The sequence below is a fragment of the Corapipo altera genome, unplaced genomic scaffold (assembly GCF_003945725.1).
Source record: "Corapipo altera isolate COAL_440 unplaced genomic scaffold, ASM394572v1 23b, whole genome shotgun sequence".
In the NCBI taxonomy this organism is placed as follows: domain Eukaryota; kingdom Metazoa; phylum Chordata; class Aves; order Passeriformes; family Pipridae; genus Corapipo; species Corapipo altera.
Genome location: NW_020884885.1, coordinates 7,221,033 through 7,245,300, shown reverse-complemented (window position 1 = coordinate 7,245,300; position 24,268 = coordinate 7,221,033). Strand labels below are relative to the sequence as shown.

The window sequence follows — 24,268 nt, the reverse complement described above, 5'->3', positions numbered from 1 at the left end:
TGGTATAGGAATCCAAAATGTATTTGAAGAATCTAATTTATTGGCATATATTAAGAGGGCTGGTAGCTTTTTTAGTATATCTGCTAACACATTCATTTTTGTTACATGAACATTTTGTCAAGTTCATCTTAGTATTTGCATCTGTCCTTATCATTTGTTACTCTCCAAGTTCCCAGCATTTGTAATTCTAAAGGTTTCATTTGTTTATAGCATAATCCTATTACAGGTATGCAGTTGTCATGCAGGACGATCAAGCACAAAACATTCAAGATTTGTATGCTAATATTCCTTAGAATGAGGAAACCAGCTTAAAAGTTTTGAGAATAGGAAGTGCAAATGTATGAGTCTTTTGATTTTTCTTCTATTTTTTTAGGATTTGGAGCATATCTGCATTCCATTTTCAAGTTCATCTACTAACCGGTCCAGGCTGACACCTATCTGCAGTCTATCAGCCTGATAAAACATCATTATGTGATATGCTTGGATGTGCCAGGTGTCCTACAGTGCCTTCCTGAACCTTTCAAACTGGTGCTCTTGGGAGGAAGAGGCCACACCTGAGCAGCCTAGTGTTCTCCTGAGCCAGTAATGCCAGCCTGCAACCATAGGGATGGGTTTGGCCATGCAGGAAAGGACCGCAGGACCTACATGATCAGTCCTTGCCTTGTTCAGGAGCTGGGGTGCAAAGGAATTTGCTGAAAACCTTTCGAATAATGTGTCGCTGGACACTGCCTGTATGAGGGGAGGAACTCTAGCTCACTGTCAGGGAACAGGGGCAGAAATGTCCCAGTATTGCTCTAGAGAAGGGAGGAAGAAAGCACCAAGGTGGGAGGTGTAGGAAGGGACTGGTGACTTGCCAGCATTTCTGACCACAGACGAGGAGAGCTGAGTACCTTATCTGAAATTGCAACCAGGGAGAGAAAGATGCTGAGTTCCTTCCTTACACCTCACCACTAGCTATAGTGGAATCTCCACGCAAGCAGAAAGTCTCAACTTCTCAAAAAAAACCCCTGAAACTTCCTTTTTCCTTCATGCAGTTGGTGGAAGTAGGAAGAACAATGAGGCAAGAGATTGCTTTCGCAAAGGGAAGAAAGATTTCCTTACTGCTTTCACTTTCTTGTGCAAGAGGGAAAAAAGACAAATATTATGATCTATCTGCACTCTGAAATGAAAGTGTTATCCTAAGAATTAATCAGGGCTAGGTGTGACAGGAACTTTGTAGATAAAAGTGGGTATTTTAGAGACTCGGGTTGCAGAATAAACTGATGATTTAACTTAGTGGCAATGATACACAAGTTTTGTTGCTGACAAAGACATAATAGTATTGCGAAGGCCTCATGTCAGTAAGCATAACCACATATGAAATCAAGTTAATCTGTTCAGCTGAATAAAATCAGAGAGAAAACAAAAAATCCTTCAGATGGTAACCTGTTATCAGTTCTAATATTTTACCATATACTGCTCCTGGCAGATGAAAAAAATACTAACTGTTTCATTTCAGAAGAAGGGTTTGTGCAGGAGCAGATTATATTATTTTACATTTCCCCAGAACAAAAAAATCACCTTCCAAAAAGCAGATTCTGGATTCTGGGATTTTCTTCATGAGGCGACCCATGAAGAACTCACTGCCAAAATCTTCTGCACGAATGAATGCTCCATATTTTGGGAATCCTACCTCATAAGGGGTGAATTCCACCCATTCTAAAAGAAAAAGAACAAGGCAGTCTGATTACAGCATCAGAGGTATAATTATTTGAATAAAACGTATGATATTGACCAGGTTAAGACAGACTGCTTTCTAAATAACACTTTGCAAGAAGACATTTATTCACTGTACATTTCACAGTGGTAAACGTTAAGAGCCAATTGTCCTCTTACATCTAAATGTCTCTACAAATTTTCTGAAGCTTTCTACAGAAATGCATACAGATAATGTCCTCCATCATCCAACTTTTGATCCTGAATACAAGATAAACATACTAAGTCCTTTAAAAAATTAACTATTAAATTTCTGCTCTGAAATAGATTGGCCTTTTAGTGTAATTGTGCATTGAATTGATTTCTTCACCTAATCCTAAATTGACCCCAATTAGGAACAAATGTTAAATGCAATTCTAGAGTATTATTACCTCTAAAATCCTGGTCGCTGATTTTATCCTTCACATTGAGAGAGAGGTAGATGGGCAGGGGATTTTGACCCTGATTTAGTGCCTGCTGCTGATCTGTGAGCTTATGGGAGTCCTCCTGTTTTGAATAAGGACAGTAGCTGAGGACGGTTAGATGACACAAAGAGCTTCTCACTTCATCTAAGCCTGAGTGGTGACAACACAGTGCATACAAGACTCCAACTGGGATGCTCCCCACCTGTTTAGTTCAAAGTGTCATGACCCTCCCCTGCCCCAGCACTTGAGCACACACATAGTCCAAGTTCATATGTTGAAAAAAATATGAGATTTCAATGGTAGGGAGAAAATGTTGTTATTCACATTTTTGTTTCAGAAAAAATGTCTGGAAACATTTGAAAAGCTCTTTCGAACAGAAATATTTAATTTCAAAAGAGTAAAACTTTCCCTGACTGCCCAGAGAAACATTTTTTTCCTCAGACCTGTGACAGAGACAAGGCTCAAACAGAGTTAGTCTTCAGTGAGCCTTGACCCTTAGTGTTTCTGCTGCAGAGCATACTCAGGCAGGGTAGAAAGGGCAGGATGGTTTGGGAGTAGAATCAAAGTTTGAAAGGATGCTCAGTGCAGATCCTTCTCAAAGCAGAATTGAAGGTGCTCCTCTGCACCAGAGCAGCCCTTGGAAGTATGGCTGTGTCACCAGGGCCACTAGACTTCCCTTGGGGTGTGTTGGTCAGGGGACAGGGCTCTGGCATTGCAGGGACACTCACAGCTTCCTGCTGAGGAGACCCCCAGCGAGTCTCTAGCACTGTGATGTAGATGTGTGGGGTTAATCATATTACAGGGGGAATGTTTTTGGGAGGGAAATATTAATGAAGATTGAAATTGAGCTTGAATATCGCCTTTTGGTTGAAGTGTTTACAGGGTAGCATAATCCCATTAATAGTTCAGAGATACGGGGTTTGGGTCTGTGATTTTCATTTGTTGTCATATTGTGCAGCTTTTTAAAAAGAACAGCGGGATTTTCATTTAAATTTTTACATGTGAGTTCATAGAACCATAGAATGTTTAGGGTTGGAAGGGATCTTAAAGATCATCTAGTTCCAACCTCCCTGCCATAGGCAGGAACACCTTCTACTAGACCAGGTTGCTCAGAGGCCCACCCAGACTGGTCTTAAACACCTCCAGGGGCAGGGGGTCCACAACCTCTCTGGGCAGCCTGTTCCAGTGCCTCACTACCCTTACAGTAAAGAATTTCTTCCTAATATCTAATCTAAACCTACCCTCCTTCACCTTAAGGCCATTTCCCCTTGTCCTATCACTACATGCCCTTGTGAAAAGTCCCTCTCCATAATCTATATGAAAAACAAACAAGCCAGAAAAAAAACCCCTTTCTGTAAGGGTGGCCAAACTTATGTTGCCCAGAGAAGTTGTGGAGTCTTCACGTGTGGAGATATTCAAAGCCTGTGGTTCAGGGTAGCCTGCCCTTCCTTGTCCTGTTTGAACAAGACGAACTCCAGAGATCCCCTTCAATCTCAACTGATTTTTGATTTACTGTCTTCCCTCACTGTTGTCTTCACTAAATATTCAAATCTGAAGAGAAAGGTGCTGTTATTGTACCTTGTCATGGAACATGGCTTCAATGATGAGTCCCCATAGATCCGTGAAACATAGCTGGTGTCCTTCCTGTTTCCTCTGGCACAACTCCTTCAAATAGTATTTCAAACGATCAGTTGCAAAACAAGTAAGAAACTTATTTTTGAGTACATGCTTTCGGGCATCATTGACTGTTTCCTTAAGATCCTTTTGGGACCAGTTAGGATCTTCATACAAGTTTGACATGGTCCTGAAAAACAAAACAAAACAAAACAAAAAACCATAAGGAAAGTGTGAGTTACTGTGAGTTATGAAGTAGAGCTTTGTGAAGTTATGGAGGCTTGTGTATTATGTCTTAATTTACATGAAAAAACACCATGTATGTGGTACCATCCACGTATTTAATTAATTCCAAATGTGGGAAAATATTCACTGGAAGAAACAAAAAAATGCCACAGCAGAAAAAGAAAGCCCTTTCTTGATAGTAAAGATCATACAACTCTTCAGATCACTTCTTGATGTCATATATAGAAAATTCCTGTGACAACTTTGCATATCTTGGTCTTACCATGTTGTGCCGGATAAACCAGTGATGTATGAGACACAGTCCAAGATGCTCATTTCCTGCACACTGAGAAGGTGAGCATACATGGCTGTCAGAGCTCTGGTTCCACCACCTGTTGTCATGATTGCCACCACAGGTACCTGTTCAATCCCAAAATACGTGCATTTAGTGACACGGTCTAAGAAGGGAGAGTGACATCTTTGGTTAGAAAGTTACAGCACTGATAAAATAGTAAAGATTCTGCATGCCAGTAGTCCAAGGTGAAGAAAACCTTGAATTAATAATGGGGAATATAAGGAGTAAGAAATACTTCATGTTTCCTCTGGCATGCAGCTGTGCATTAGAACATGAAATCCATCTTCTCAAACATCACATTTTCAGTGCTCTATTGCAAAATTATTAACACAGGCCAGCCAAAAAAACTAGAGGAAATGGTAACTCTTACCATCTGAGTCAGACTTTTATCGGACGCAATAGACCAGAAAACATCGGTGCTATCTCACAGTTTCCATGTGAGCAGTAATAACCTCTCTTTTCCTGAAGTTTGCTAAGGTCAGTTTCTAGTATTGTATAGTTATTTCACAGACCATACTAGAGGTGTCATGACTGATGGATTTAAGAGCACAGAGCAGTTCAGAACACCTGAGACCAGAAGCTGGTGATGCCATCTCCTTTTACATTTACTGTAGGGAAAGAGAAGCAATATTCACTCTACCTACCACATGTGTACAATACTAGGTATGCAAGTGAGCTGCAATTACTTCTTTCTGTGATCATACAGAAACCCAGGGACTGATAGTCTTAGAAAAAGAATTAATTTGTGAATATAAATTGGCTGCTTTAACAGTAAAGCTACCATGCACTGGGGTGAATTAGTCTCATGTACAAATCATCAGGAGAATCTAGAGAGATTGTTCTGCAGGGAAGTATGGGTGCCTCTACATCTGAGGGGAAGGAAATGGTCCATAGCTTAGTGCTGGAATTTCAAAGCAAGGTCTTGTGTCTGAAAGGTCCAGCTGTGCAAAAAGAGCTAAACCCAGTTTAGGTCAAAATGAGGAAAATTTGTCATCTCTGCATTTGAGTTCAGGCTTCACACTGCAGTCGTGGGCACACAACTAAAAAAGAGAAACCTGATTTCCTCCTGCCTTGGAACCTCTGTTATTAATCCCCTTTGCCAAGCAAGCAGAGGCTACAGCAGGTGATGAAGTAAGGCTGGCAGCATGCTGGGCTTACACAACAGGAACGTAAATGCTGGCAGAAAAGATAAACAAAATGAAGTCCAGTATTAACTGTGAGGGAATGAAGTGCTGAATCAACAGTTTAGATCTGGCTGAGATGCCTATGGGGCCTAAAAGAAGATTTGGCTTAGGTTCTGAGAGCACTTCACCCTTCTCAGCATTATGGTGCAGACTGCTATTGAACACAAGGCTAGATTCTGTAGCAACAGGGCTACAAGGTTTTTATTATTGTTTCCTATGAGTACTCATTTCTTCCGTAGAATAAAGAAATCAGCCACAGAAAAAAGAAGTCAGCCATAGCTTGTACATGAAACTGTACACTGTGTCCAGGAAAATGTAAACATCAATGATATGTTTTGACACTCATCTGCAGAGAAAGCAGAGAATAACTATGTCTCAGGTACCTCATCATCCTGCAAGTTCTCTTCCAGCTGGAGAATGTCCTTCAAAGCAGCTGCAACCACCTTCTTCCTCTTGCGAATGAAATCCTGTTCCTGGACACACAGGTCAAACCCCAGGCGTACATCTAGGTCTTCCTGACTGGAACAAGTATCAAGTGTCTTACATGACATTTGTATTTTATATCAGCATTTTAATTTCTTCTACTTCATAAATAGACATGCCTTCATTACCAGGTCTATATAAAGCAAAGCAGAAAGATATTAAATGTTCTAGTTTGTTCTTGGAGAAAAATAGTCCATCTTTCTTTGAATTGAGAGGTTTTCTTTTTTTTTTCCTCCCTGCCAAAGGTACCTGAAATTAAATATAGCTACATATAACATAATTGTTCCTTTTCAAACATGAATTCAGAAGCCTGCAGAGGGCAGTGTTTTAGAGGTGGCTTTTAAAAGTTGTGCAAACTTCCACTGATACCTGTGAAACGTGTACTGAAGTTGTAGATTTACACGATCAGATGGGTTTTCTATGTTTATAAGCACTACTTTTGTAGTTTGGAAGCTGCTATGAAAATTCTTCTTCAGTGTGGTAAGGAAGTTTTTAAATTACTGCTGTAAATGGTACGTATATCTCATAACATATTTACTGAAAATAAAGAGGATGATGGAAGACGTCCCTGCTTTTTTGGAAGTTCTCTTCCGTTACAATGTGGTACACAATGCAACATATTCACCTTATAAATTTTACTAAGGCCTTAACCATATTCCAAAATACATAATGTGTTTCCTTGGTTTAGAAATAAGCATCATTTGATTGAGTTTATTTGCATTTATCTCTTTGAGTACACATTGATTGTTTCAATTTTTTTCATATTGTAGAGCACTCTGATTTTGGTCCTTTAGTGAAAGTAAACAGTTAAAGAAACCCCTTGGGAAACAGAAAGGTTTCTTTCAATTAGTTTTGAAATGATGCTTTTATTGAAAATCTGAATTTGGCAATAAATCTAGAGGTATCAGAGTGGCCCATACCACGTAATATTGATTGCAGCACAATATGAATAGAAAATTGATGTGTTCTTTATAAAACCAATTCTTAACTCACTGTCCCATCACATAAATTCACAGCTGTTGAAAATTTTTGTGTTGCGTACTGAGTTAATTTTATTTTATAGTCTGAAATGAGGATAAACCATCATTCAGGACACAAAGTCAGTAACAAAGGGATTGGAACTTGATTGACAGCTACCTGAATACAAAGAACTAAGGAGATGTCTTACCATTTTTTCACCTTAAAGTGCAAATCAACTTTTCTGTGCTGAAAATTAAAAAGATAAAATTATGAATATTGATATTTTGTTTAAAACAGTCCTTTTCCCCCATGCAGACTGAGACATAGATCTTTTGGGTCATCATTACATCTACGAAGCTCTGACTCTTAATCAACTGAAATTGGGAAGATAGGCTCTCCTCTCAAGGTTTCACTAGTACCCAGAATGTGCACAGATTTAACAAATTAAGACTTCAGTACTATCATCTGTAGTCCACATCTTCTCTATGTTATGAAACTCAGGTGTAGCTTGTGCTGGTACTAGTTTGCTACACGAATAAGTAACGGGAGAGCTGCAGTGCTATACCTCACCTCCCTGGAAGAGTCCACCACTAAATTTTGAAACCTTGAAACTACGTCTTCTCACATAACAATGTCAGATACAAGGGGAAGACAAAAAGTCTGAGCACCCCAGACTTGTGGCATGGGTTGCCTCTTGGAGCAGTGTACCAGGCTGCAGCCTCACCCCTCTTCCCAGTGGCTCCCAGTGAATTTCAGCCTGGTTAAGTACATGGAGAATAGAAGGAGCACGAGAAAAAGCCTAGACATTTTCCTTCTCCCCCTTCTCCCCTGTATTCCCCATTTTATTTTGCTCCAAATAAGTCACTTCGTTATGCATCACCCTAGATTGAAGGGGGATTAGAAAACAACTGTCTCTGTAAAGAGAGAAGTGGTCTTCGGTTTCTGCTTCTTGATAATCACAATTTTAAAAAGCTTATAAAGGATTCCCCATGGCCAGTAGACACTTACCTCACCAACTACTTCCTGCTCTGAGGGGAGTGACTTCAAAGGGATTGTCAGGGGGATGCTTCTCCTCCTTGCTCCACATGACACACAAGCACACTGAAAAGTAGCATGGAGTGCTTTTTGGTTAAGACAGAAATGTTCTTCTCTTGCTGCCTACTCACATGTAAATGTCAGGTCATAGGACTGTCTGTGTTCTCTACCATGTTCTGGGGTAACGTACAAAGGTGGGAAGCTTCCTCTTCTTTGTGAGTGTAACATCCAGGGAGGGTTGCTTGTATCTGGCATAGTGGAAGAAAGTGGGATCTGGGAGAGGGGAGCGGGAGTCACAGCACACTGAAACTGTCTGGCTTTCTTCAAAGGATCCTCTCACTGTAAATGTTAGCTCATTCTCTAAAACAATGAGATAAAATGCACACACAAAATTACTTATAATTGCAAAAAAAGGAACAGGGGGAAAAAAGAAGCAAAAGGTAGCTTTGAACAAATTCCTTCTCTTGTTTTGTGTTTGGAAAGCTGTCTTCCGAAAGTGATCCAAACCCCAAACATCTCTTTGTAATGTACTGAGCAAGAAGTCAGATTAGAGTGTGATGTAAATGGCACTGAATTTAAGACTGGTGCATTTCTGTTGCAATTGCATCATGACACAATGAATATAAACAGGTACTTTGCGTTGTAAATTATCCTCATCTCAATGAGCAAAAGAAGCTCTCAGTCCCCTAAAATAAGATATTACTCTGCAGCAGATGACCCTATTTATATGAAGAAATTAGCTAATCCTGCCAGTGTGCGTTACACATGCTCTGAGATTGCCTACCAGATCCAGCCTCTCAGGGGATGTGGGCAGAGGAACTTCTAGATTCTGGATCTTGATCAGGGTCAGGCAGGAGCCAGCTGCTGAGTGGCTAACCCCTGCAAAAAATGAGGTGTTGCTATGCATATGCAGAAGGTGAATTGACAGAAATGCTGAGGAAAGTTAAGGTTATGGACTACTGTGCCTGAGGAATTAGGCTTCTTCAGGGTTTAGCAGCACTACAGCAGAGGTTTCCAGAATCTCAGCTTGGGATCTAGATACCTTCTGTACAAGCACCTGATGTTGTTTCTGTACTCTGGCACAGGGCTCCCCATGAAGCTGGAACCCTGAGCCTACACCTGCTGCAGGACTGGTAGCATTCTCCACTGAAGAATTTTTACAAATCACCTTTGATATGATCAATTAAAACCTTATTATTTTGATGATTCAATTTCTAGGCCTTGTTAGAGAGAGTAGAATCAGTAATATTCATTTAAGCAATTAATAAGCTTACCCGAAAAATGCTTCTTTTGCATTCTGCTGTCCAAGTGAACTTCCAAGCAGGCTTCCTCGCGACACTGCAGTAGGCATGATGGGGACAGAGAATTAGAGAACTCATCCAGCCACCTCACCACCCATGCTGGCAGATGTTGGCAGGGGCATTGCTTGAATGTGGGGGTCAACTGTGTTGGAGGCTTTTGCCATATCCAGTGACAGTGAGAATTCACTTCATTGTCACATAGGAAGATGGTGCTCTGCTAAACACATTGCAATTTTCAGTGGATGCAGACAAAATAGGGGGAAATCATAACAGTTTGAAAGCTTCTCTAAGATCATGCTGACCTCCTTAAAGATAAAGCTTCTAAGAGAAAGTATCACTAAAGAATGAAGAGTGGGGACGTTTCTGTCACTGATGTTATGATCAGCTAGGGTAAGGAATGATGTGGGAAAGAACACAAAAGAACAAAACAAATATTTTACCACTATTGCTCCATTTGTGATGATGGTTTCAGGAGGATCCAGGCTAGAAAACAAGAATAAATAATATGTATTTTACAAACAATATATTCTGGATATTGTCCTGAACAGGACACGCTATTCTCTCTTAATTTTTTTATTACAGTTATTTTATTTGCTCCTTCTTATTGTCTCCAGAAGTATGCTCCCTTTATGCTATATGCCACATAATGACCCAGCATAAATGATTAAATTGCAATAAGGTACCTGGAATGTGCTTGTAATAGCCTTAGTAACACAAGTATGTCACAAGATGGGTAGCAACCTTCTCCTCAGTCATAACTTTCCCAGAGAATGCTGTCCAGTAAATCTATAGACTTACTGCAGAGGGATTTAGCATCCAACTCTGAACTATGTAAGTAACACATAAATCTTACTAAAAAGTCAGAGAATTAAAATTTGGAACTCTCCTCTACATCATGGCATTTTCCTTTCATGGAATGATTTGTTAATGCACACATCAACTTTGGAAAAATATTGAATTTGGCTATTGACGTGATACTGGTCTACAGAAGGTTTCCCTGCACTAATGCACCACTCCAAGCTGTTGTTCTGATTATTGGGGTTTTACTCACATGCTCTCCAGTACAAACTCAACTTCCAACTCCTCCTTCCTCTGACAATAAAAAAAGAAGCAATCTCCATTAGCATGTGCAGAGGTTTTCAAAGCGACCTTCATTTTTGCAAGCACAGTTTCCTTTATGTTTTCATAAGTAACAATATTCTGTTTCGTGCTTGCTATTGTCAGCATTAAAAGACAGAGATAGCTTTTTCTTCACCAAGGATAAGATTTCAATTGTACTAGCAGACTAAAGCGTGTTTGGTGCTTAAAAGTCTCCCTACTAAACCTTTATCTTTGCCAGCTTCCATGTGCTGAACATGGTATGATAAGACTTGATGTTTAGTAAAGTATTGTGGAAATAGGCCGTTTTCCTGTCCTTGTTTCTTTTTTTTTTTCATAGTCTTTGTGAGGATTACATAAATTGTCATTTTCTATCAGATTATTAAAAGTGCAAAGCTTCCCTAAAATTGCATCTACACTGGGGCTTGGGATTTTGGCCGTGACATGTGCCAGAGGAAAGCAAGAGGAATTTGAGAAGGCTATCTATTCTGTCACTGGCATGCAATTTCCAGGATTTTAATAAATTTTGCTACAATTTTACTACCAAGTTGGTCCTGGTGGTAAAAGACAGAAGAGACAGCATGTCTTTTTAATCAGAGGGGAGAGAATGGACATTAAGATGTACTAAATGTCTGACTGAGCTCTTACCTGTGGATTTAGAGGGAATGTTATAAACACTCTTTCCCCAAGGGGGATTTTAGCTACATCAAAAAGCACAATTGCGTGGTCATCATCATGAATAATGTCATCATCAGAAACAGTAATTTCCAGAACATTCTGGGAAAAGAAATTAAAAATAACCAATTCATTAGCATGTACTCAAGAAGTATAATATTCTACAGCTCTTGCAGGTTTAGCATCTGTTTTACAGAGAGGAAATAGAAAAATATTGATGAAAAAATGTCACAAGGAAGAGTAAGAAAGTGATTCTTATCTACTTTATAAGAAACAGCTCTTAGTCTCATCAGTTAAGGCTGAACTGAGATATCTTTCTGGTCACCTTTTATGCTTTTAAGTAGCTCTCATGAAAAATGCAATCTTTTAGGGAGGAATATGGATTGCCATATTCCTATATTGTTTCCTATCAACAGAGGTAATAAAGGACACTTCATATCAACAGTCACCTTTCCGGATCCTTGGACATTCATTCTGCTTTCAGCCGCCTGTTCACAGCCATTGGAGTATAGTGTAACCATCATCAGCAAACCGAGTAAATATCTTCATCTTACTAGAATTTGGCAGCTTCCTGGCATTGATATGCCATTTCATGTCCTCTCAGGAAAAGATGTGTTTTTCTGTTATAGTGTAATTTTATATTTTCATTTCATAGTGTCTCTCTGTTGTAACTGTCATTGTCCCGTTAGCCTTCCCCAAGGAGGTCATACTCACATTATCCATATATAAATAATAACTATCTGTTGGGAGTAAAGCGGATTCCAGCAAAAGCCAGAGCTGTTTTGCTCCAGCTTGCATGGGGAATTTTAAGTAAACTCAGAAAGACATTAGAAGACATGACCTCCTGTTTTGCTCTAAACTGAAAGATGTTACATAGAGACAAAGTGAAGAAGAGAGGTTTTGGTTTGTGTACCTTGACTTGTCTCTGTATTCGGAAGTAGAAACTTTCATTCCACACGGGATTTCTGCAGTTTTTGATGGCTTTGGTGTGGAGTTTTTCGTCTGAAGCAGTTGGCAACCAGAGGCTCACATAGCAATCAGATTGGCTTACTGTAGAAACATAAGCACAAAATATCTGTCAGAGGAATCACAACACAAGCAGTGGAAACATTTAAATGCTCCATAGCTTGAACTTGGGTGAGAAATGGCCAGTTCTTTCTGATATATATAGGCCAAACCAGAAAGATAGAAATCACATAGCTGGATAAAATTAATTTGCTCATCACAACACTATTTTTAATAAGCAGTGTATTCAAATAACTATGCATAATATCACACATTAAAATTAAAAATACAGTCCTAGCTAGTGGATAGTATGGATAGCCAGGAGTTTTGTATTGCTCCTGATCAACAAAATTAGGTAGGAGAAATCACAACAGAGGCAGCACAATATGAACTTCAGACCCTGAGAGGGATTGTGCATAAGTTGTATCTGAGGCAACTTAACTTTGTGAGAAATCTTAAAAGAATCAGGTTTCAGTCTGATTCAGATAGTAAATATATGGTTATTAACTCTTCATGATGGAAAATTAATTATTCAAGTCACCTTGATCATTGTCTCCCTAGGTGGGGCGGGAAGGGAGCACAGTTGCTGCTTCAGGAGGTTAGTAGCAAGCTGGAGCCCTTTCCTGGCATTTGTTGATGCTTCAGAGACCTGGAAGCTATTTCCTACTTCACATCTCTCCTCAGGAAAAATGAAGTGGCAGAAAGGATTTGGATCTTGTGGATGAAGGGAGTGAGCCTGCACTTGCTGTAAGGTACCACCTGCCATAGATCCTGAACCAAGTGAACACCAAACAGATTCTCAGACCTCAGACAGGACCTGTTCCGGAAGCAACTGGAACAGATCCATTCTGTTGTGTAAACACAGACGTTGGTGAGAAAAGAGGAAAAGTCCAGTCCCATGTCAGTCAGCAGAGATAACCACCTCATGAGTGGAGAGATGAACACTTACTGTGTATAAGCATGGCACAGGTCTTGCGGCAGCTCCTCAAGGTTAAAAGAGAGTTTATCCTGGTGTCTTTGTTCAGGATATTAGATGTATTGCTTTGGGATATTTTGTCTAAAAATAACATGTTGCCTGAAATCCAGAGACCCTGTGATTGGGACATCTCCAGAGGAGGATGACTATTAGGCAGGAGGATTCCCATGTAACAATTCATGCTGAATCTGAAGGAATTTCCTGACACTGCCATGAGTTTTCTCTCAATAAGGTAGTAGATTGCCTTTCAGACTTTGAAATTATTTTCACTGACAACATTTCAGGGTCTTAGATTTTTACATAATGGAAGTGACAGAATAATACATGGACTTTAATATAATATTATTACTTATTACTTATTTATTATATTTAGTATAATATTATTTAGTATAATATATATTCAATTTACTATGAGCAGGAGGGCTCTGATTGCTGATCGATCTCATAACTGAACCATCTCTCATCATTGTGCTGTCTGACAGCTTGCTGAGCTGTGATGTGCTCGTCCTGATAAGTGGTATCACTGCCTCTGATCTACAGAGTTTCTCAAGAGCTTATAGGAAGCCGGTACAATAGCCAAGAATTACATGTAGCCTCAGGGCAGCTGGACCATCCCTCCTGCCATAATGAGAGCACTTACCACTGCCAGTCTCAAGTGTTCCAAAAACATCCCCAAAATCACTAAAGAGGCTGAAATGGGACATCCTACAGAAATTGACATTTCTGAACTCATCTGAGACATAATTTCTCTCATTTTTAGTTTCTAGCCATCATAAGGTGCAGGAAGGGCTCATTTCTATATTTTTGCTGTAGTTGCAAAGGCCAATTATTTTCTTTTCCTTTGTTTTTCTTAATGAAAGCCAAAATGCTTTAGCCTGATATTAAATTCCGACTTTCCACCACACAGTGTATAAAACAAGATTCATGATAGAACTGAGAAAGATGGCAGTACTAAAACTCTGAGCCAAGCATGAATGGACAGCCACAACACTTATGAATGTCTTTTGTTACTGTTTTATCTGGAATTTACTGATATTCTGGAGTGTTTTCTTTGACAAAATATTTTTGTGAGGCTACTTTCTAAAATTATTTTTCCATATGTGTGTTGATTTCTGATATGGTTTGAAGCTGGCTCCCTGCCAAGTCTCCAAACCTTACCACAAGAAGTCCCCGTCCCCCCCCAAACCCCAGGGAGAAGAGGGAGAAAAACAACTAAGAAAACCCGAAACGAGAGAGAGACAGCTAAAGTGATATATATAAATATATTTACACTTATGTTACAATTATATACAATTGAAATATATACAATTTCACAAGGGAAAGGGAAGGGGGAAGGGAAAAGGAACAAAACCAAAATAAAATATATATATATATATATCTCCCAATTAGTAGCCCAATATTTATCTACTAAAAGAGTTAGTAAAGAAATATCTCACTACTCTCCTTGGGACAACCGAGAGTCGCTCTGGAATGATCACCGGCAACCTCTGCCTCCCAAGGTCGACAAGGCCTTACCACGCCTCGCTCCCCAACACGGCAGACTCAACAGCAGGGAACCTGCACCTTCAAGCCGCCGGAAGGAAAGAGAGCGAAGGCCTTTCCTCCTTTCTTCTTATAGTCTGGCTTACGTAAAAATTGTAGGGAATACTGGGTAAATCTGGGCCCTTCCTTGGCTACAAACTGGTCACCAAGGAAGGCCTAGCCCAAACTACCACAATTTCATAAATATTTATGTAAAATAAGCTATTGACAATTAAAGAATCACAGAATCAGAGATTATGCTGAGTTGGAAGGGATCCAGAAAGATCATTGAGTTCAGCTCTTAGCCCTGCACAGGACCATCTCCAAGAATCATAGTATATACCCGAGAGTATCATCCAAACACTTCTCGAACTCTGTCAGCCTTGGTGCTGTGACCAGTTCCCTGGGCAGCCTGTTCCAGTGACCAGTCACCTCTGGGTGAAGATCATCTTCCTAATATTCAACCTAAACCTCCCCTGACATAACTTCAGGCCAGTCCTTTGGGTCCTGTCACTGGTCACCACAGAGAGAGAGCAGTGCCTACCCCTCCTCTTCCCCTCACAAGGAGTTGTAGACTGCAATGAAGTCTCCCCTCAGTCTCCTCTTCTCCAGGCTGAACAGATCAAATGACCTCAGCCACTCCTCATACAGCTTCCCCTCAAGGCCCTTGACCTTCTTCATCGTCCTTCTTTGGACACTCTCTAATAGCTTAATACTTTTCTTATATTGTGGTGCCCCAAACTGCACACAGTATTCAAGGTGAGGCCGCACCAATGCGGAGCAGAGCAGGACAATCCCCTCCCTCAACCATCTGGCGATGCTTTACCTGATGCCCCCCAGGACACGGTTGGCCCTCCTGGCTGCCAGGACTCATATTCAGCTTGCCATCAGCCAGGACCCCCAGGTCCCTTTCTGCGGCACTGCTTTCCAACATCTCATTCCCTAGTCTGTACGAACATCTGGGGTTGCCCCACCCAGGTGCAGAATCTGACACTTCCACTTGTTGAAATTCATATGTTGGTGATTACCCGGCCCTCTAATTTGCTGAGGTCTCTCTGCAAGGCCTTCCTGCCTTTGAGGGACTCAACAGCTCCTCCCGATTTTTTGTCATATACAAACTTGCTTAGTATCTCTTCCAGTCCTGCATCCAAGTAATTTACGAAGATGTCGAAGAGCACTCGATGGCTGTGCTGTCATTCAGAAGGACCTGGACCGGCTGCAGAACTGTGCCAACATGAACCTCATGAAGTTTATCAAGGGAAATGCAAAGTCCTTCACATGAGGAGATATAACCCCATGCACCAGGATGGGCTGAGGGCTGACCAGCTGGGAAGCAGCTCTGCAGAGAGGGACCTGCGCATGTTATTGGACACCTGGCTGAGCATGAGCCAGCAACGTGCCCTTGTGGCAAGCGACGCCAACGGTCCCCTGGGCTGCATCAGAAGGAGTATTGCCAGCAGATGGAAAGATCATGTCTACTCAGTGATGGCAAGGCCACATCTCTGGGTTCCCCGGTACAAGAGAGGTAAGGATGTAAAGTCCACAAAGAAAATGCAAGATTGGAGTATCTGATGCATGGGGAGAAGCTGAGAGCCAGGACTCTTCAGCCTGAAGCAGAGAAGGTTCAGGAGGTCTTATCGATGTGTGTAAATACTTGACTGGGGGAGAGGAAAATAAAGAAGTCTGAGTCAGACTCTCCTTAGTGGTACCCAGTGGAAGGTAAAAGACAATGGACACAAACCAAAATACAGGAAATCCCACTGAAACATAAGTAAAAACTTTGGTTTTGTCATGAGGGTGGTCAAACACTGGCACAGGTTACCCAGAAAGGTTGTGAAGTCTCTGCCCTTTGAGATGTTCAGAACACAACTGGACATGGCTCTGAGCAACGTTCTGTAGCTGACCCTATTTTGAGCAGGGGGCTGCACTGCATGATCTCCACAGGTGCCTTCACACCTCAGCCACTTTGTGTCATTCTGCAATAACAAGGCTAGTTGGTCACAGCCAAATTACATATTATGGTTGGTAATTACTCTGTGCAAATTTGACCTTGAAGATGATGTGAGGTGATACCACTAGGAAAAAGCATGCTTTCTTTTTGTAAAGAAAGGGGACTATGCCACATATGGTTTTGCCACAATTAATCTACAGTCGCTACTGATGTGGAGAGGTTATTGTTTTCCATAGGATTCCTTTGATTTTCCATATTTTCCTTGTACAGTGCGGAATGCTGGACAGAGTTAAATCTAGGAGGATTCAGAATTTTAAGGTAAAAAGCAGCTGCAACTCCCTGGGTGGCCTGAGGTCAACATGCTCCCCAGTATAACAATAAACATCTGCTCAGAGAAACAGAACGGAGTGCGGAACAAAGTGGAGACTATGTGCCCCCCTCCTTTCTAATTCCAGCAGAATGGGAGAACACTGTGGTACTAAGACTGTACAGTACCTGCCTGATAAGGGAGAATCAAGATATTCTGCTGCTGAAGCCAACAACCATGTCGAACCTCCTCCTCAGGTGCCAAACCACGACCACCACCCCTCGCCCATTAGGTAAACCAATAGAAATAAAAGGTATTTATGACTAGAGACACTCAAACTCCATCCAAACATAAAGAAAATAGTATAAAAGTGAGTTGGAGGTAAGGGGAAAGGGGGAGAAGATCTCCACTGAAACTGCTGGGATCAGTCGACTGACTGAGTCCATCTTCTCCCCCCCCAGAGGGACACCTTGGGTGAGAAATATGCTCTACATGCATTGAATGCTGCTTTTAGGACTAGAGTTTTTGCTTGTGCTTACCCCATAGCATATTAATTAGATTGCTTTGTATCAGAGCTTGTGCTTGCTTAATGTATGTATCAGTAGATTGTTTTAAACATATTTTTGCAGCAGACACTATCACCAACAACCTTCTAACCTCATTAATCTGTCATAGTTTGTATTAATAGAAAGTATTATTCTGTAAACTGTTAAAGTAAATCCTGCAGTTGCCAGCAGCGGATAACACCTTGGTGGGACCTGCTGAGGGGTCCTGGCTCTGTTGAGTTCCCTCCAACAAAGGAGGTCAAGGTACCCTCCCATCTTGTGAGTCTGTTTGTGAAGGGTCTCCTTACGAGATGCTGACAGACTGTCGGACACCAGGATCTCGACTTTCCTGGGGGACTGATGAGCAAAAATCTGAATTTCCATCTTTCACGTGACAAAGAGTATCCCCATGCTTTGACTTTAACTGAGTTTATGTTTTTCTCCAGAAGTGGCAGTTCATTTGAGCCCAGGCTAAACTGTGAGGCAAACAGTGAGAGAAATCAAACAACAGGACAGTTGAATGTCTGCTGAATATTATGAAAACTATGATACCCTCATTATATGGGAACCCTTGAAATGGCTAACCAGCTTATATTGCTCCCTCTTATCCCTGAAAAAAGTGTACAAGAGAGCTACCGACAATGTTCCAGTTTATTCATTGCTACCTGGGAGCTAATAAAAAAAAAAAAATCATGTTTGCATTTTCTTCATACTCTAGTTGTAATGCAGTTGCTGGGCTTCATTAACAGTTCCATGCCATACCAGGCCCTTACTTCAGTGCACGTGTTGCAGCTTAATTTCCTGATGACATAACGTCACCCCATGTGCATGCTGAGACTTCTCAACTCACAGTCTCTTTGAAAGTCAGCACTAAGTGACCCTGATATCCTTTCACAATTTTTAACTTCTGATTCAATATGTATGTTGGTGGGACTGTTTCTCATCTCTGTCTTCAAGCTAAAGATGGGTTAAAAATACAAGACCGGAACAAGAAGTTCGGAACTACAGACAGCTGCTTACTACCCTGTGAGAATACAACCTTATGAGCTGTACCTAAAATGAACCATCACATGCTAAAATCATTCATCTCCATCACAAGTAAGAAGGAAATTACAGCACTGAAAACCAAAGCATATAAGAAAAACTAGTCTTATAAGAACAATGAAAGTAAACTGTAAAGTCCCATCTGTCCTGTTACTGCGTTTCATAACATCAAAACAAAGAAATAATTTTCTCCTAGTGAAATCCTCTCCACCTGCACAGACAGGTTCCCCTTGAATTCTAGTTTACTGCAGTTCACCTAAAAGGAGGAGGAGAGCCACTCCCATTTCTCAATCGTTGGACATGGTCTCTGGGAACATTTTTCCTCTCCAACATAACATGATACAAACAATATTAAGAAGTTACCTCGTACTGCTTGTCTGTCTGAGACAAGATTTAAACTGAACTCAGTCCTCTAAAAGGTGCAACACTCATCTGTAAGCACAATATTACTCTCTGTAGCTTTCTTGTGGAAATAACGAAAGCTCGTAGATCTACCATGCTTAATCAGTGATGTCCTTTACCAGGGATGAACGGAGTCCCCATATGAATCCTCCACCTTGTCCAGCCATTTAAGTCCACTGGCAAAGTAGGATTTTCTCCCTGGAGCAGGTTCAGTGGGTGCAGTACCTGTTGCAGTCACAGCACAGACCTTTCGCACCCTGGGTCACCTCTCCGTCTTGCACCACTGTGCTCCCACCAGCACCACTTGCATTTTTGCAACAGGGCCATTAGTATAACCTGCACTAGCTGTACTCTACTTAATTTGCTTCTTTTCTGTAGCAATAATAACCTCTAATATCTCTGGAGAACCACTCTGATTTGCAAAGACTCCAAGTGTATCACCCCAGAACTGACTCATTTCTTCTGAAAGGGTAAAATAAGAGCTTCCACAAAATAATTTCATAAGCTGTTAGAGGACTAAGTCTCTGAGCTCCTCCTTTATAAATATGCAAGGTCTCTCTTCATCCAAAGATAAAAAACAAAATGAAGATCTGAAAAGAAAAAGGAAGGTCTGAAAATGAGAGGAAGGTCTGAAAACAAAAGGAAGAGTAGAGGGAGAGGAATTATTGTTCTGACCTCCCAGTTAAGACCAGCAGGTTTCTTTCCACAGCTGACACAGCTTCCACATGCTCCTGATTTCTACAGTTACAAAATATACCTGATACGCACAGTCATATTTCAATCCAAGACTATAAGTTTCCTACTTCAACTCTTGACTGCTGCTTCACAGGGATGCCTCTACCCACAGCCTCTTGATCTGGCAAGACAAATCCTCTCAGAGAAGTTATCATCTTCCAGAAAAAAAGCACCTGTCAGCCTGAAACTCACTCCAAGTAATTTCTTATTGGACATACGTCTCAAATTCACCTCTGTAGTCCAGGCAGAGTATTGCTAACACTCAGCATCACCAAGGCCAAATATGTCAAACCAGACCTGACATCACCACTCTCCACCCCATCTGTGTTAATGAGCCTGAACATGCTCTCCAGCAACAAAGGTCAGCTCTTGGAATTTGGAATCAGCTAGTACCCATGTAGGCTGCCAGAATTTCAGAGAGCAGTATTCACAGAGACCTCTTTATTCAGGTCTTCAGAGTTACCTGAGATCCAGTGCAGTCCTACAGAGTTTTGCCAGATATTCCTCCCACACATGGCAAATTCTGTAGAAGAAGTGATGCTATTAATAGAGTTAGGAAACATGAGCTTTTGTAAAGGCCCTTGGCACTGACCTCCAGCTGAGAAGGAGCAAATGGACACACCAATGACCTAAAAAGTAATTCTTTTACCCAAGGCTGTCTGCAGCTCCAGACTGAGGAGGGGAATACCACCACAAAGCAGATACCAGACTATAAGAGACCCATAAACTTCAATGAAATTGCTTTCTTTCTAGTATGCCCAGCACCTCTACAGCCTAACTGCATGCATCATCGGAGCCTGGTGATGACACCCAGCGCCTGCAGGGCATCAGGATGAGTGTTAGTGATCTTATCTGGGCACCCTCCCTTCTAGAGCCCACAGTGAGGACAGGGAGTGCCAGAAATATTTGAGTCTGACCCTTAACTACTACTTGGCATAGAGGTTATTTAGGAGTACAGTGGAAAATAATTAGCTCAGGTCTGCCAAGAGCATTTGCATGATAAGACAACACGATAACCAGTTGTATGAAGTATTTACAAAACAAATGTTGGAGTGAAACATCACCTAAGTATAGAGGAGACTACAAAAGTGGTGGAGCAACAGTAAGTATATGAAAAAGGTTAATTGATCCATTGAGGAGTGGGCTGCTTTCTTTTTGGTTTGATTTTTTTTCTTTGTGTGCTGAACTCCACCAGCAAGTGCTATCTACAGGCAAAGGTGTAACATCAGATTTCAGCATAAGCTGGGATTTCACCCCAGGCTTGTGAAACACACATCCCATGGATCTTGAGGTGTGAGTTTAAAAAACAGCCAAGATTAAGTTGGGTGCACAAGACAGTGAGGACTGTCAGTGGAAATATATAGAAGTGGCATTCCCTGAAGCCAAGATTTGGCAAGTAGGTCAGGGAAAAACATAGAAACTCTGTGACCAAAGCACCTAGTGTGCTAGTACTTGCAACAAACTGAGAGAAAAACTTGGAACGGAGCATTTTTTAGCCAAAATGAAGTGAACAGAAACTCTAGCAAGCAAATAATTGCGTGTGCCAAAAAAGATGGGAAGTCAGCATGCAGACAGAAAAAGCAAGTCAAAGAATCTGTTGCACTTGGTTGGAAAGGTGGCTTGTTCCTGGATCTGATAAAGGAAAGATGGAAATATTGGGAAATCTGAAATATGTTATTTAAAAAATTGTCAGTCTTTCACAGATATTTCACAGTCAGATAGCACCTGTATCAGCTGCTTATTATCAGTTTTCCAGGAGAAAGATCATATTGCTGAGAAAAGGCTAGGTAAACATAATTTTGTAATTCTTATCAGCATACAATAGCACATGTGGTTATATTAGTTTTGTGATACTTCAAATGCATACAGATGTTAAAAACAAAACATTAAGCTAAAAGGACATTAGTACCAGTGCAAAATCAATCGCTTAAAAGATACGATATATCTTTTTGGCATTGTACTGAAGTATTTAAACCACATAATATCACATTATTTTTCGTTTGAGGCTCCAGCTTCTTTGAAAGCATGGGCAGGTTGCTGCTCAGCCAACAAAGAGCTATCTAATATTTGTTTATCTTCCTTGTTCAATAGCATGCTGGTTTACAGTGCTTCATTTTGACGTGACATCCTTAAGAAGTCACAGAGTACCTGGGGGAATTACTGACAGACAGAAAAGACATCCTTTTCTTACCTGCTGGTCTCTATATCTTATTTATTGGTAATCAACAAGAGAATCTGAAGATACTTCTCAGTGTTTCTAGGCCTTACCTCACATCTTAAATTAGAATCCCTCTACCCATAATAAAAGATTCAAACAGATAAGAGAGAAAAAATGTATGGGAGAAGATATTTGGTTATCCATGTTTTGTTAGCAGGGCAACAGAGGCATAGAGCATTTGGATGTGTAGATGTACTTAAACTTCTTATTAAAGTAAAATAGAAAAGTCTATTAACAGAGCTAAAAACTGAGCCCACACATCCTGAGTCCTACTCCAGGGATGTACATTTTACTGATAATGGGAATTTTCAAAATGTCTCCATATCACTAAGCAAGACTTTCTCAGAAACCACACCGTCCTCAGGATGAAGGACAAGGTCACAACAGTAATACTATTTCTGAGAATGCAGCATCATTTTACTTTGTGCAATCCCTTTGCGTAAGCTGTTGAATCATGGATCTTATCTTGTAATTCAATGTCCATGATAGATCAAAGGTGATACTAAGAGAAATTAAATGAGCACTTCAAAAGATTGAAGGTGAGGTTTTGCTCATACATGCAGTGTTTCATAGCTGTCAAAAGGAATAAAAATTAATTTTACCTTTTTTGCTGTCCTATAATATTTTTTCTATTCTCTGCAACCCAATATTACAGACTGTGTGAGCTGAACACTTCTCTCCACTGGACTGGAAAATAAGCAGTGGTGACATCCATGTTTTTGAAACATCAGAGTGAAATACAAAGAGATGGTGAGACTTTTATCTGTAGGATATTATGGCTTCAGCAAACTTCATCATGATCTCCCAAAAAGGAAGGAAAATGCAAAACAAGAGATGGATGTATGATAAAGGGATATGTAAAATTGTAGTTATTAGTGATGTGTCAAATTCATGAGACACAGGTAGGAATGGCAGGAGAAAATTCTTCAGAGGAAAGCCTCTGTGAATGTGGACCACCAGGTAAGGGCTGGCCAAATATCACACATTTTCAGAGCACTTTGCATGTGAACTGTAACATATCATGTACTGCTGTCTCCAAAAGATTTCTGTTAGATATCTTTCGCTTAGGTGCAAGATATAACAATGTGGCAGATGTTATGATGCTCTGATGCTCTGATGCTGGAACATGTACACGAGATACCTCTCTCAACTTCTGAGATGTGGCAGGGCTTTTTAGAGCAAAGAATTTAGAGGGACTGATGTGTAAGGATTTCAGCTCTATATTCTATGCATTTGTCATGGACATGGGATATAAACATCTGTGTATTAAAACTGATGTTAAGATATTTTTACACCTCTGAAAGAGACAACTTGTCAGATAAATAATGTAAAGAAATGTAAAGGAAAAAAGCAAATAACCCAAAAAACCTCTGAAATTGTAAATAGATATTCTGTGGCAGAAATTGCCTTTGATTGTGATTTCTTAGCTAGTATGATTTACAGTATCTAGCACAATCAGGGTCTGAAACAGTAATTTAAGAGCTGTGTAATGTCAATAAGAAAATCTGATACTTACAAAAATCTGCCTGACGAGCATTTTTCAACTTTATGATTCTCACAGTGAGCAAGGAGTAAGGTGTCACTTCCTGATGAAAAAAAAACAACAAAGGAGATATATTTTAAAGTTTTGAATAAGTGATTGTAATGACAACCAAACACTGAAAAGAATCCAGGTTCTGTTAAAGCTATCTCTTCCATTTGGTATCACAGTAAAAATGCAATACGTGACAAAATGCACTTTCTCCACAAACTTCATTGACCCCTAAAGGGTATAGTTATCAAGCATGCAAACAGAAGATGTGGAAGAAGAGAGTGAATAGGAAAGTGGAGGGAGAGTAAATAACCTGAGAAAGTTCAGTTAGCTAGCTATATTAAATCATATACTTGACCACTAGCATCCAATATGAAGACAAAATTCAGCGAATACACAAATCAGAGATGCTTATATTTGGTTGGCTGTTCACCAGCAACCTGTGTTGTGCTGTAGATTGAATCAAGGCCTATACAAAAGTTTCTGCTTTTAATACAATGTTTGGATAACTGGAGAGAGGAAAAAAAGATTGGTCTTTTTACCTTTTCTTGCTTGTTTTTAAAAGAATCATTTTCATGGTGGGTAAGTGTCTAAGTGTTAGCACCTTGGGGAACGTCTCAGGACATACACAGTACACAGCTTTGGACAAACATTTCCATCTTGCTTTGTGGGAACACAAGTTTTCCTTACCAAATGTGCTTATTCATAGACGTGGAGTAGTGTAATGAAGTACATAGATTGGACTACAATCCTTAATTTCAAAGAAGGCTGTCTCCAATTCCTTATTGAAGGTGCCAGGCCTGACCACCTTAGTCTGCAAAAGTTGTGACCATCATGTGTACTTTATGGATTTTACATCTTCAGAGAACATGCTCATCATGTCCATTAGCAGCAGCTAGAGCAAGCAGGGTATTGGCAGAAAGGGGCAGAAAACAGGCAAAGCT

The 24,268-nt window shown here is 40.5% G+C and overlaps 1 protein-coding gene across 1 annotated transcript in view; it reads right to left on the bottom strand.

Annotated features, from left to right (window-relative positions):
• LOC113946640 (cytosolic phospholipase A2 epsilon-like) overlaps nt 1–24,268 on the bottom strand; it is a 41,044-nt gene that overhangs the window by 5,617 nt on the left and 11,159 nt on the right. The window contains exons 5-18 of the mRNA XM_027642235.1: nt 23,310–23,379; nt 12,003–12,139; nt 11,063–11,191; nt 10,368–10,408; nt 9,757–9,799; nt 9,290–9,353; nt 8,206–8,375; nt 7,989–8,081; nt 7,189–7,226; nt 5,921–6,056; nt 4,282–4,418; nt 3,738–3,963; nt 2,127–2,241; nt 1,561–1,698 (exon numbers count right to left, since the gene is read on the bottom strand). Of these exons, the coding sequence (XP_027498036.1) occupies nt 1,561–1,698; nt 2,127–2,241; nt 3,738–3,963; nt 4,282–4,418; nt 5,921–6,056; nt 7,189–7,226; nt 7,989–8,081; nt 8,206–8,375; nt 9,290–9,353; nt 9,757–9,799; nt 10,368–10,408; nt 11,063–11,191; nt 12,003–12,139; nt 23,310–23,379 (1,537 nt within the window). The remainder of the gene's footprint in view (nt 1–1,560; nt 1,699–2,126; nt 2,242–3,737; nt 3,964–4,281; nt 4,419–5,920; nt 6,057–7,188; nt 7,227–7,988; nt 8,082–8,205; nt 8,376–9,289; nt 9,354–9,756; nt 9,800–10,367; nt 10,409–11,062; nt 11,192–12,002; nt 12,140–23,309; nt 23,380–24,268) is intronic.